This window comes from Pollicipes pollicipes, unplaced genomic scaffold (assembly GCF_011947565.3).
Source record: "Pollicipes pollicipes isolate AB1234 unplaced genomic scaffold, Ppol_2.1 Scaffold_7262;HRSCAF=8765_pilon_pilon_pilon, whole genome shotgun sequence".
Classification (NCBI taxonomy): Eukaryota; Metazoa; Arthropoda; class Thecostraca; order Pollicipedomorpha; family Pollicipedidae; genus Pollicipes; species Pollicipes pollicipes.
The window spans coordinates 14,380,677-14,393,104 of NW_023597055.1; the positions used below are offsets into that span (position 1 = coordinate 14,380,677).

Here is a 12,428-nt window from a genome sequence, read left to right on the forward strand (position 1 = left end):
CACCGGCGGCCGAGCTCGCGGTGGCCCCGTGCGGCGTCCTGTCTCCGGCGTCGGCCGAACCCGAGTTGTGCTCTCGCCGCGCTGTCAAGCGGCGCGGCGGTGAGACCCTATCTCCGGACCGTGCCGAGAGGCGGCGCCACAAGCGGAAGCGCCGGCTGCGCTCACCGCCTCCGCCGGCGGCTGCGGAGGCCGACCTGCCGCCACTGCGGGGCGTCTTCCTGGAGGAGGCGCGCGTGCGTCCCGAGGCTGCGCTCTCGCTGGACCGCCGTCCAGGACAAGGCAAACCGTTCGTCCGCGGTCATGTACCATCGGTTCGTTGCGCAGTACACGCGGCGGCGGCGGCCGCTCGGCTGGGCGGCGCCCACCGCGTCGCCACCTGCCGCGCTACTTCGATCGCGCGGGCGCCGCCGCCTGCGCCGCGTGCCGGCCGCCGTCGCCGCATCGGCACGCCTCGAGGGCGCCGGCTTCGTGCCGCTGCAGCTGTCGGTGCCGACGGTGACCGTCGACGCCGACGACGCGGAGCTGCACGGCGAGACGGCGGAGCTCACACCGACGGCTGGCGAGCGCGCCGCGCGACGAGGCGCTCTGGCTGCGGCTGGTGGACGCAGCAGGAGCGGCTGCGCGGGCACGTGCCGGCGCAGCAGCTGCTCGAGAGGCAGCTGGCGATCCTGGAGCGGGCGCTGCGCGAGTGCGCCGGCAGCCTGCCGCTGCGGTTGCGGCGGCTGCAGCTGAGCGCACCCGACTGGGACGGAGAGCAGACGCGCAAGGAGTGGAGTCAGCTGCTGTTCGCGCACCCGGCCGACGTGAGCCTCTGGCGGAGGGTGGGTTGAGGCGGCGGCCTGCAGCGCGCGCGGTAGAGACGGTTCGCCTGCTGCGCCGGCCGGTCTCCACGTACAACTGTTTATAAACGCATGTGGCGTTAAAGTTGAGTGTTGTGTAGGGGGGAGCCTGAGAGAGTGGAGGGAGAGAGTGAGTGTTCAGTTGCTTGCATACGAGGGTTGTGTTCATCAGTAAATTTCAGCGTAACGGCAGTGTGTGTGTTTGTGCACGCGACAATAGGGCGCGGGCTCGGGGTGCACGCCTGGGCTTTTCGGTGTTCCCCCGCAACAGTCCACGTGGTAGATTTGGGCTGCTGATGGTAACTCAGCTGTGTGTGGTGTGAAGGCTTCGAAGAAATATAACCATTGTCCAACGCTGCAGCGACAGTTTCTCGGAAGGGACGACGGTTGCTCAACTTAAGTTCTGGTATACCTATCTCTGAATATGTCAGAAGTCGTCCAGGGGCTGTAGCGCGTACGGCATTTGCATTGGTTGGCTTGTAGCATCAGGAAAGTGTGGTGTTTTTTCTGAAGTGAAAGGCACGCGAAGTGGTGTTTGTAATTTTTGATCTGCGACCGGAATCGCGGGGCACATTTCAGCCCGAATAGTTTTGAAAATGTTTGATGAGTATCTTATCTGGCACCACGACATGGTTATTACACGATTTCGCTGAGGTGCTGTTGGATGATTACCACGACGAGCTTAATACAACGTCTACGTCTCTACGCGTCTACGTCTACGTCTCACAGACGGTGTTCCGCGTTGTCCAGGTACCTGGCATTCCAGCAGCACGGGTCAGGGTTCGGGCTAACAGGCCTGCTCTCGGCGTTCGCGCGCTGCCTGGACCGGATGCGCCAGTTCCAGGCAGGTCTGATGAGGCCGCATCGTCCTCCCCCACGACTGGAACAGTTCATGCTGGAGGTTCTCAGTCACCTGTGTCGGGTGCGTTGGTGTCCGTGTGGGGAAGCTATGCGTTGTTGTTGTGTTTTTTTTTTAGAATAGTTGCATGTGTGGCGTTCCTGCTCGATAAGGATCCCCTTATGCAGGCATGACCACGTTGCGTCTGGATTGGACTATGCCAAATGATGTCAGTACATTTGTGATATGCTAATTTGAGAACGTACATCTATCGTCCGTCCGTCCGTCCGTTTTTTGTTTTTTTTAGCAGGACAACGTGGACGGCTGCGTGAGTTAAAGTGAAATTAGTGCACGCCACACTTCAACCCTTGTGATGATCCATGACATCCATTCACGCCTACCGATGGTGTTGTCGGTCACAGCGCGCGCGAGAGGGGGCGTGCTGTAGCATATAGCTTGGAGACACTTGGCATGTGTGGGAGAAGCAAGCTGCGCAAAGAGCATGCCGTTGGAAACGTCACAGAGCTCGAACATCGATGAATGTGGCGTCTCGCACGCACTTAACTGTTGGATCAGAGATTGTTTCTTAGCTTCCGCCCCTCGATTTACGTACTGCATCCTCATCCACCATTCCTAGATTCTGCGTCAGGCCGGCTTCATGGAACGCGCCATCGCCATCTATCAGGCGCTGTTGGAGCTGAACCTTTTCTCACCACCGCAAGATGGCAGTGCGTTGGCGTCGACCCTCGCGGCCATGGAGCCGTTTTGGGATGCTCGGCTGGCGCGGCTGGGCGAGCCTGGCGCACGTGGCTGGCCGGCCGAGCTGGCTGCTCGTCACGAGCGCGCGCCAGACGAGAGCGCCGAGCCGGTCGATGAGCTGGAGGAACGGCTGCTGGCCGAGCGGCGACCGCGGCCCGAGGTCTGGCGTCTGGTGGAGGTGAGGTGCGCGCGTTGGTCTGCACGCCGGCGACGGCCGGCGGCGGATCGTAGGGGCTTTTAGCCACTGCGAGTGCACAGCTTTGATGCGAAAAATACCTCCGCCGAAAACCGAAAACATGCAGTCTCGCAAACCCAAACCTCGAATACTGCGAGCGCTTTCGGCCGCGCCATGCATGCTTCTAGGAGAGACACGAAGAATGTGTGGGTGTATCCTTCACGGATACTGTGTGTTGCTCTGGTTTATGCTTATTCCGACCACGTGCTTTGGCTATGACCTGCGTCCTGTACCCGAATTCTTGGCATATTTTTAACTATTTATTCCGAACGTTTTTAAATGCATGGATTTCTGGAATCACAGCTTACGCTAGGCAGTGTCTGTTGTGTGACCCCTGACCCCCTATTATCCGATTGCGAAATGCCAGGTTAGCGGCAAAATTTGGTTTAACCTGCCGCAATGTTCGGCACGGTCTGTCTTGCCCTCTGACGTCACCTTACCTTTAGCGCGGCTGCTGCCAACGGCTGCAGTCCATGACTGTCAAGGGCAGATAGCGAGCGCCTTTAGCGACTCGAACCCATCCAGCCACGGATGGGTGGATCGGAACGCATCCGTTGTGACCAACTGAGCCACTGTGACGGACGGACAAATCATTCATTAATGGTGGCTTTGTTACCCGCGGGTACTCCGTACAACGGCCAGGTTCATTACGCCACGGTAGAGACTAAGAGAACGAAAAAACGTCCCATTGATGTCGATCGTGGCGCTCGTGATTTCATCCGGCGTGAGACCGCGGTGAGCAGGCGCGTCACGGTTGTCGTGCAGATGCTGGCTGGGTAAAGGGAAGGCGCGGGCTTTAAGTGACTGGCGGTCACCGTTGAGCGGTGCTGGCGGTGGTGGCGCCCGGAGTGGCCACCCCGGAGCTAACTGTGTCTGTCCCGACCGGACCACACCGGGTGGTGCCTGCTGACGCCCGATCTGCCCTGCTCTGCCCCGCCCTGCCCTGCCCTGCCCTGCTCTGCTCTGCTCTGCCCTGCCCCGCCCCGCCCCGCCCGCCCCGCCCCGCCCCGCCCCGCCCCGCCCCGTCCCGCCCCGCCCCGCCCTGCTCTGCTCTGCCATGCCCTGCCCTAACCGAACGCGTGCCTCCAGTGCCGGCGGGAGGAGCTCCATTGGTTGCCATGGGACCGGCTCGGCCGGGAGGACGACTGCGAGGACACCGACCGCATCGTCCTCTTCGAGGACGTCAAAAGGTAGCGGCTGAGGCTCGGGGCGAGCCACACGGGTGCTTCACTCACCAGAGCGGGTGTACTGAGTTCAACGATGGGCGAGTGGGCAGGGGGGCTGCCAGTCCTTTTGGTCTCCACGGCTTGAAGCGTAGATCGTCGTTCCGCTAGCTAAGCAAACGCCAAGACTACCTAAGTGGTCGCCCGTGCTCAGGCTGACGGTGGCACGCCGGGGTGACTGCAGACAGTAGCAGCGAGCTTAACAGGGGGTGGGGGAGGGGGGGGGGGCAATGTCAGGCGCCTTACGAATCGCACGCATTATTTTGTTCCGTGGGCAGTCGACTGTCCTTTCTTTGAAGTGTCGAAGGAATTAAACCCCGCACGAAATATTGTGACAGTATGTCATTCTAGGATACACACGGGCTATGATTGAGAAAGGTTTGTTTCAGTTCTGGATATCACGACCACATGAAATCGTGCATCTCCGCTTTGCCGTCGGCCCTAGCTCTGCATACCAAAGCGACCCGATAACGAAAGTACCGTGGTGCCGTATGCACATTTGGATTGGCTGAGGACTCGCACCGTTTGCCTTTTAACGCGACGCTGTTCGTGATGATTGCAAGGTAAAGGGGAAGCTCCCAACCGGGAAGAAAGACGTCAAATGAGTCGTGAAGGGATGCCGCAGCGTTGTCGATATTTGATGCAAAGCCGGTCTCCTGTGGGCCAGATCTAGTGAAGTATCAGTAGTATCCTAAGTTAAGCACGTTGAGTTCAATATCGTACATGTCTTAAGAGCATTGATCGCCGAGCTGGGGTGTTTCTGGTACAGCTTTCACAGCGGATCTATCCTGGTTCCAGGTTTCTATTTTATCTGTTGCCGGAGCTGCACGGCCGCGCCGTGGAGGACTTCGTCGCCTTCCTCAGCGGAGAGGATAGCGAGGACACCAGCCCTGGGGACGACACGCTGGCACTTCTCGCCCTCGACGGAGGCGCCCTCGGTGCCTCGTTCTCCGTTCCTGCCGTCGGGTCCCGCATGGACTCGTCCGAGTGCGTGGGTCCGCTCACTGTGCCTTCGCCCGGACCGCGGGTGGACTCGCCGGAGTATGCGGCCTTCGTCGGCCGTGTGCTGGAGCAGAGCGCCGGCGTCGTGCCCGCCGGCCAGCGCACGCGCCTGCTGCAGCGCTGGATGCGCTTCCTTGGACGGCGAGCCTTCATTCCGACTGCAGCAGGTGGCACCGCCGCCACCGGTAAAGACGGCATCACCGTCCAGAGTAAAGGTGGCGCTGCCATCGAGGCATCGGCTCAGGCCTGCAAGGAGGCGCGCCGCCGACTAAAGGCCATTCTGAAGTCGGAGAGGCAGAATGTGGCGCTGTTCCTCGAGTATGCCGAGTTCGAGCGTGCGACGGGCGCGTCCGAGGCGGCCGGCCGTGTGATGGAGACGGCGCTGGCCCAGTGTCCACTGGAGGATCCGGTCCGGTTCGAGATTGTCCACAGGTGAGACTCCAACAGACAGTGCGGTTCAGCCCGTCAGCTTTGGTACTGATTCGGCCGAGTTCGATCCCCCTGAATAATATGTGTGCATTTATATTGTTCGGTGAGGTGCATCGGGCGCGTGAGTCTCATTATGACTCTCATTCTCATTCCAATTTCCACCGTGCTTATTTACTAGGTACTTCATTCCACTCTCCGGCGTCCGGATAGCTACCAGTCTTGTTATCTACCACAAAATTTCATCTGTGTGCACAAACCGGCGATTGTGTAAAGGTTTATAACATGAATAAATGTGGATACCACTCGGGTTTGCGGGGCGCGGACTTGACACGCCAGTGTGTAGTTTGGGCTAATTTTTTGTTTGGTCCCGTCATGAAAAAGGATGAAAAAGTAGTCAGATGGTGTTCTATAATAGTACCAAAGCAACGAAATAGAAAAGTGAAATAGTACTTCCAGTGCATCCAAGGAAAAAATAGTTTCGAGGCATAGCAAACTTGAATGTTGGGTAACCGCACTGCTGGCATGCACAGCATGTTTCCATTCTGAATTCAACCTGATCTTTTGTTTGCTTTGGACTTTTTCAATCATGTATGTGAACAGGAGGTCATAGTTTATCTCTACTTCATCGTTTTGCACTTTTTAACCAATCCGTGGCCTCCCCGCACATATTCTTCCATTCTTTTTTTACATATTCTATGCATGTCACTACAAATCAATTTCAGAACACATACTAGATGGAAGCATTTAAGGCTTTACAATTCTAGAGCCTGGCGCTCCTAAAGAACGTGTCAGATCGTCGCTTTTGAGACCACACTGGCTTTAAATGACGTCAGTGCCTCTTGCCTTGAAGCAGGCACGTATATGTGGTGGCGTGTTACTGCGTTCGTGTCAAGTTTGAATTACAGAGAATTAGCACGCCCAACACGGTTCTTCAGCACTGGCTTGCGCCGTGAACTTCAATGTCCCCAGAGTAGTTTCCCCAGATGTTTCCCACCGGCCGGGCAAAAATCGTTTGGAAATCCCTCGCACGTAGAAGCTAGCGCAAAGATGGAAATGCGCACAAACTATGCAAAGATCGGCGGAAATGCCAGAAAGCTACCATTGAATCGACGCTATAGCCTTTGGAAGCCCACGGTTGGAACCAATCGCAGCTGACGGCCGGCGCGTTACTATTTGACCGGGCTCGGTGATATGCAGGGTTTCACGGCTTGGTCGCACGGGCGTTTTTGTGGGTTCTCTCTTTTCAACGGCGGTGAGCTCTGGAACAAGCATCTGGTGGTATCCGTGATTGTTTTCGGCGCGTTTGCTGGTGGATGCTGTATGCCATGCTCATATTTTTTTTTTATTTCCCCACTCGGTGGGCTTTCTGGTACGTTGTCTGTAACGGACTCGAAAGATGGCCTGGAATACTTGCATGCCTCTTGAATGTTGTACACGCTTGTTGATGATGTTTCTCAGCCTGGCTAGTTTCCATGACTTGAGAGGTTACTTCTCTACTATTTCAACTAGTAACGGTCCCAGAGGGACTTGTTTGACGTACCTGATGTGTCGGTTTCCAACTTCATCCATAAGCATCACTGGGATTTTGATCCTTGGGTGTGTCTACGAATCTGTTGAGTCCAAGCGGTTTGGGTGTTGGGTAGCTTACTAATGACTGATGAACTAAGACCTCTGGAAGAGGCAAAATGCTCGCCGCCTCCGGGGTGGCCACCCAAGCCTCTGGGGCGCCACCCAAGCCTCTGGGGCATGGGGCGTCCTGATGTATTCACACTAGCGGCTGGTGTCTGGGGTACCTCTTCACGCTGGTGTGTTGCGTCCAGTCTGCTGCCCCACGCGTTCCCCCAGCTCGAGCCTGGTTGGGGCCCGAGTTCACCCTGCCTCGCATGGGACAGACGGCGCCAGCTGAGTGTGCCGCGCCGCCGGATGAGTGCGCCGCACCGCCGAATGAGTGTGCCGCACCGCCGGCTGAGTGTGCCGCACCGCCGGCAGAACGTGCCGCAACGCCGGCTGAGTGTGCCGCATCGCCAGCTGAGTGTGCCATACGGCCGACTGCCTGTGCCGCACCGCCGGCTGAGTGTGCCTTGCCGCCGGCTGAGTGTGCCGCGCTGCCGGCAGGTACTGTCTGCTGCTGGCGAGCTGCGGCGCCGCCCCGGCTCATGTCCGACGCCGCTGTCTGGCCGCCCTCTGCGGCCTGTTCGAGAGCTTCAGCCCCGGCCCGGACGCGCCGGCTCCACCCCAGGTGCGCACGGTCACCGCCCGCTGTGAAGGACCTGTCCTCTCTCTGATGTGCTGGTCACGTACTGCTGAGTTAGCTGAGCCTCTATTCGCCGAGGGCTGATACTCAGTGCGACATTGGGGCCACATTGCGACATTGCGACAATGCGATACTCATTGCGACATTGTTGTCGTCACTTTCCCTTTGCATACTGGTGCGCTGGACTGCGTGCGATTTAACCATTGGAACTGAATGTGGAGCACTCATGACACAAATGCCGCCGCCATGTTATTGTGAGCACTGTAATCAGTTCTGTCGTAACTGCGGTCTTGTCATTAGCGATTCAGTATCACTGCTCCCATCAGCCTCCCCGGACAATACAGCCGAACAGAAAACCAGCCACCACCAGTTAACAACAGCCTCGCATTGTCTTCGGTGTGTGCTGACGAGAGCATGGACCTGTCAGACGGGGGCGGTGGGGGGGGGGGGGGGGGGGGGGGGGGGGCGGAGGGGTTGCCGGCAACCAGCTGAAGGAAGGCAGGCCATGCGTAACTACCGCTGCGGTGCAGTTCATCCGTGTCTATAAGCTGGCGTGCATGACAAGTATTCACAACATGAGCCGTCATGCGCGATGTCTTTAGGTTTATTTGTCGATGGGCACGTGTTACAAATGGATAATGCAACTAGAAATTATGACAGACATTTATATCATATTTTTGTAATATCCGTGTGCTGCATTTGGTCGATTGAGCAGGAAAGCGTGCATATGTAAGGATACGCATGGAGAAGTTCATATCCAACGTTGCACATGGCACGTTTGTTATGGAACGATATCGGAGCTAAAGATTTATGCCAGCTTTAACCGTAACCGTTCAAACCCATTAAGTGTGAGAAACTGGTTTCAGCCAACGGAAATTCAGCTGTGGTCAGCGATCAGTTGACAATCTCCGTACCACGTTCCCGACACCTAGCGAGCCGTCGGCGCACCATGACTTGGGGTGTCTCCGCCAGGTGGCGCGGTCATCGGCGCGGCTGCGCCGGCTGCTGCCGGAGTTGACGTCGCTGTCAGGCGGCGGCCGTGCGCCTGGCACCGTGGTGGGCGTGGCGTGCTGTCTGGCCTGGCTGTGTCTGCTGACCGCGGGCCTGCAGGAGGCGGCCGACGCGCTGGCGGCTGTTCTTGGTGACCTGGAGAAGAGCTACTCCGACCAGACTGAGAGGTCGGCAGCGGCAAAGGGGAGAGTGCCGAACACAGGGCACGTCAGCCGCGGAGCAGGGTAGCGTGCTGGACGCAGGAACAGATCAACCAAGGCACAAGGGAGTGTGCTGAGCATAGGACCAGGTCAGCCATCGGACAGGGAAGCGTGCTGGACGCAGGACGCAGGTTAGCCACGGCACAGGGGGGGGGGGGGGGGGGCGTGCTGGACACCAAGACAGGTCACCTATGGGACAGTAAAGAGTACCGGACACAGGGACAGGTCAGCGATGAAGACGATGGGAATGACAGACGCGGGGAGAAATCAAGACGAGGAGATAGCTAGAGACAGGGGAGTGACAGAGATAGACATGAGTGAGGATGGGGGACCGGTCAGCGGCGGAGTAGAATGGCAGCGAGGCAGACAGGGAGAGAGAGAGAGATAGAGAGAGGAGAGAGAGAGAGAGGAGAGAGAGAGAGAGAGAGAAAGAAGAGAGAGAGAGAGAGAGAGAGATAGAAGAGAGAGAGAGAGAGAGAGGAGAGAGATAGAGAGAGAGATAGAGAGAGAGAGAGAGAGAGAGGAGAGAGAGAAGAGAGGAGAGAGAGAGAGAGAGAGAGAGAGAGAGAATAGAGATAGAGAGAGAGATAGAGAAGAGAGAAGAGAGAGAGAGAGAGGAGAGAGAGGAGAGAGAGAGAGAGAAGGAGAGAGAGAGAGAGAGAGAGAGAGAGAGAGAGAGAGAGAGAGAGAGAAGAGAGAGAGAAGAGAGAGGAGAGAGAGAGAGAGAGAGAGAGAGAGAAGAGAGCGAGAGAAGAGAGAGAGAGAGAGAGAGAGAGAGAGAGAAGAGAGAGAGAGAAGAGAGATAGAGAGAGAGAGAGAGAGAGAGAGAGAGAGAGAGAGAGAGAGAGAGAGAGAGAGAGAGAGAGGAGAGAGAGAGATAGAGAGAGGAAGAGAGAGAGAGAGAAGAGAGGAGAGAGAGAAGAGAGAGGAGAGAGAGAAGAGAGAGAGAGGAAGAGAGAGAGAATAGAGAGAGAGAGAGAGAGAGAGAGAGAAGAGAGGAGAGAGAGGAGAGAGAGAAGAGAGAGAGAGAGAGAGGGAGAGGAGAGAGAGAGAGAGAGAGAGGGAAGAGAGAGAGAGAAGAGAGAGAGAGAGAGAGAGAGAGAGAGAAGAGGAGAGAGAGAGAGAGAGAGAGAGAGACTCGCTCTGTGCTCTCTACTGCGCGGGTTTGGGCCGTGGCTGTCGCGGGGTGTGCGGTGTTGATGCCGCCACCAGTCGGCTGTGCCCCTAACCAGCACCGTCCCCCGCAGCGTGCTGTCTGACCTGCACCGAGCCGGCTGCCGACTGCTGCTGGCCGCCCGGCCGCTGGCGGACCCGCTCAGCTGGCAGCGCCATCTGCGGAGGGCGCTGCGGGCTGCGCTGGAGCGCCGGCCGCTGGACCGGGAGCTGGCCGGTCTGGCTGTCAGCCACTGTCGCCTCAGCTGGTGGCAGGAGCTCAGGTGGGCGACGGCGGCGGCTTGGACGGTGTGTCCAGCTCCACGACCTGCCTGCTGGCATGTGTGGTGGTGGAACCCCGAACCCCGTTAATGTCGTGGGCCGGGTGGAATGCGTGGATTCGCGATTGTAGTCGTCCAAGCGTCCCAGATGTCACTGCTTGTTTTCCCTTTCCCCTCCTCCTCCCTCTTTGCCGTATGTCGCAGTCGTCGACTGTCACTCTCGTGTATGCGCTGCATGCCTATATGCTTACACCTATCATCAAACTCTCAGTGCGGTCAGCTGCCGTGCCTCAGCATATTTGGGTGTGCTAGCTCCCTCAGCTCCCTGGTGGTAGCCTTGGACCCCATCTAGCTCCAAGGCTGCCATGATGATAGCATGATAAGCTATCATGACGTTCCCCGGCAGACTTTCTTCAAAACTGAGCAGTTTGATCTGACCTCTGACATCTGACCTTCCCCAGAATTGAGTCAGCCGGGTGAGACACCCGGACGTGACCTGACTTGAACTGACCCGCGCCTGCCGACAGCGTGTCGAATGAGCAGGACGCGCCACTGCTGGCCCTGCTGCGGGCGGCCAGCAGCCTGCGCCAGCTGGCGGCGGCTGGGGAGGAGCCAGCGGCGGCGCGGACGAGCGCTGCCAGACTGCGACGCCGGCTGGCGCGCGCCGTGCTCGAGCCTCGCCTGGAGCACTGCCTGCCGCTCTGGCTGCTCTACATGGAGCTGGAGCTGCGCACCGGCGGCGCGGTGGGTGTGAGTCATAGCCTGACGTGCACCGGCCCCGGCTGAAGTGTAGCAATCCCGGCTGAGATGTCCCGCCCTCGGCTGAGGTTTAGCCGCGGGCAAACACGAAAGGGGATTGAGCTGGGAATTTGGAACATGAAAGGGTATTGGGTTGGGGGATGGGAGCACGAAAGGGGATTGGGTTCCGTGGTTGGAAGTGGTGAACCGTGGCCAGCATGTAGTTTTGCTGCGGGCGGAGAAACAGCTGGCGCTGTGTGGACCGTGCTGTGTGCTCCGTGCTGTTTGACTTGCTGCTGTGTAGCTCCCAAACGGACTGGCTTCGCGATGTGCCGCAACCTTTTCCCTCCTTGAATGCTGCTGACTTGGACAGTGTGTCGTCTCGGCTCGCCGCTGATCGTAACACCACCACTGCCGCGGCAGGAGCTGGAGGCCATCTGCTACCGCGCAGTACAGGCGTGCCCCTGGTCCAAGCATGCGCACCTGTACCTGGCCGGCCGCCAGCTGGCGCGCGCCTGCGACCTGATGTCGCGCGCCGGCCTCCGCCTGCGCCTGCCGCTAGAGGAGCTTGATCTCCTGCTGGAAGAAGAGCCGGAGCTAGCGGCGGAGAGAGCCGCCGAGGAATCGGAGAGAGCCGCAGAGCTGGCGGATAGAGCGCTACGCACGGAGGGAGGGCGGACGGGGACGGCGAAAGCCAGCCGCTCGGACCTGGAGACGGACGGCGACTCCGAGTCGGCGGACGGAGAATCGCTGTCGGTGAGCGACAGTGACTCTGAGTCGTTGAAGAGTCATGATTCGGCGAGAGGTGGCGAGTCGGATGTGGGCGAGGGAAGCGTCGGAGAGCTGGCCCGACTCGAAGACTAAATGCCTCCGTGTCGGTGGTGACTCAGACACTGACTCACGGCATGGTGGGTCGGTGTCTGGCGAGAAAGCATCGGATGCGCTGCACTGCCTGCGCCGGCCGTCGCAGTGCGGTCTAAGGCAGAGGTACACGCGACGAATTCGTGGGAGCGTGCGAGCCGCTCTCGTCGGTCACTTGGCAAGGTGTTCGGACGCTTGTGGTGCCCACAGTTTAAGACTATCTGTGGCAGTTGCGGTACTGTCTGTTTGCGCACACAAGCGTCGTTAAAACGTACTGCATTGTCATCCTGTTCCATTGAAGACATGTTATCGTGCCATGCAGTATTGGTGAGCGCCTGTTCGCTGCGAAATAAAAAAGAGTCGGTACATCGCGCCAGCCACCGTATTTTCACAGCAGTCCACCAGGGGTGACGGGAACATCTCTTTTACACGGTGGAGCACGCTGTCCATGAAGCAAGCATCCCACAGTATGGCCCGCTGGATCGCAGCTGACCGCCAGTATGGCCCGCTGGATTGCAGATGACCGCCGGTATAGCCCGCTGGAATGCAGCTGACTGGCGGTATGGCCCGTTAGATTGCAGCTGACCGACAGTATAGCCAACTTGA

General features: G+C 58.4%; 1 protein-coding gene across 1 annotated transcript; it reads left to right on the plus strand.

The window, feature by feature from the left end:
* Nucleotides 1–10,910: 10,910 nt before the first annotated feature.
* Nucleotides 10,911–12,191, plus strand: LOC119114366 (uncharacterized). Its single transcript, XM_037238564.1, has 2 exons — nucleotides 10,911–10,967; nucleotides 11,385–12,191. Exons 1-2 carry the CDS (start codon nucleotides 10,938–10,940, stop codon nucleotides 11,823–11,825), a joined length of 471 nt encoding a protein of 156 aa, XP_037094459.1. The 5' UTR covers nucleotides 10,911–10,937; the 3' UTR covers nucleotides 11,826–12,191.
* Nucleotides 12,192–12,428: the final 237 nt, after the last annotated feature.

Coding starts and splice junctions, on each gene's coding strand:
- LOC119114366 (XM_037238564.1), top strand. CDS start 10,938: ATGGAGCTGGAGCTGCGCACCGGCGGCGCG. Junction 10,968..11,384: donor AGCTGCGCACCGGCGGCGCG/GTGGGTGTGAGT, acceptor CTGCCGCGGCAG/GAGCTGGAGGCCATCTGCTA.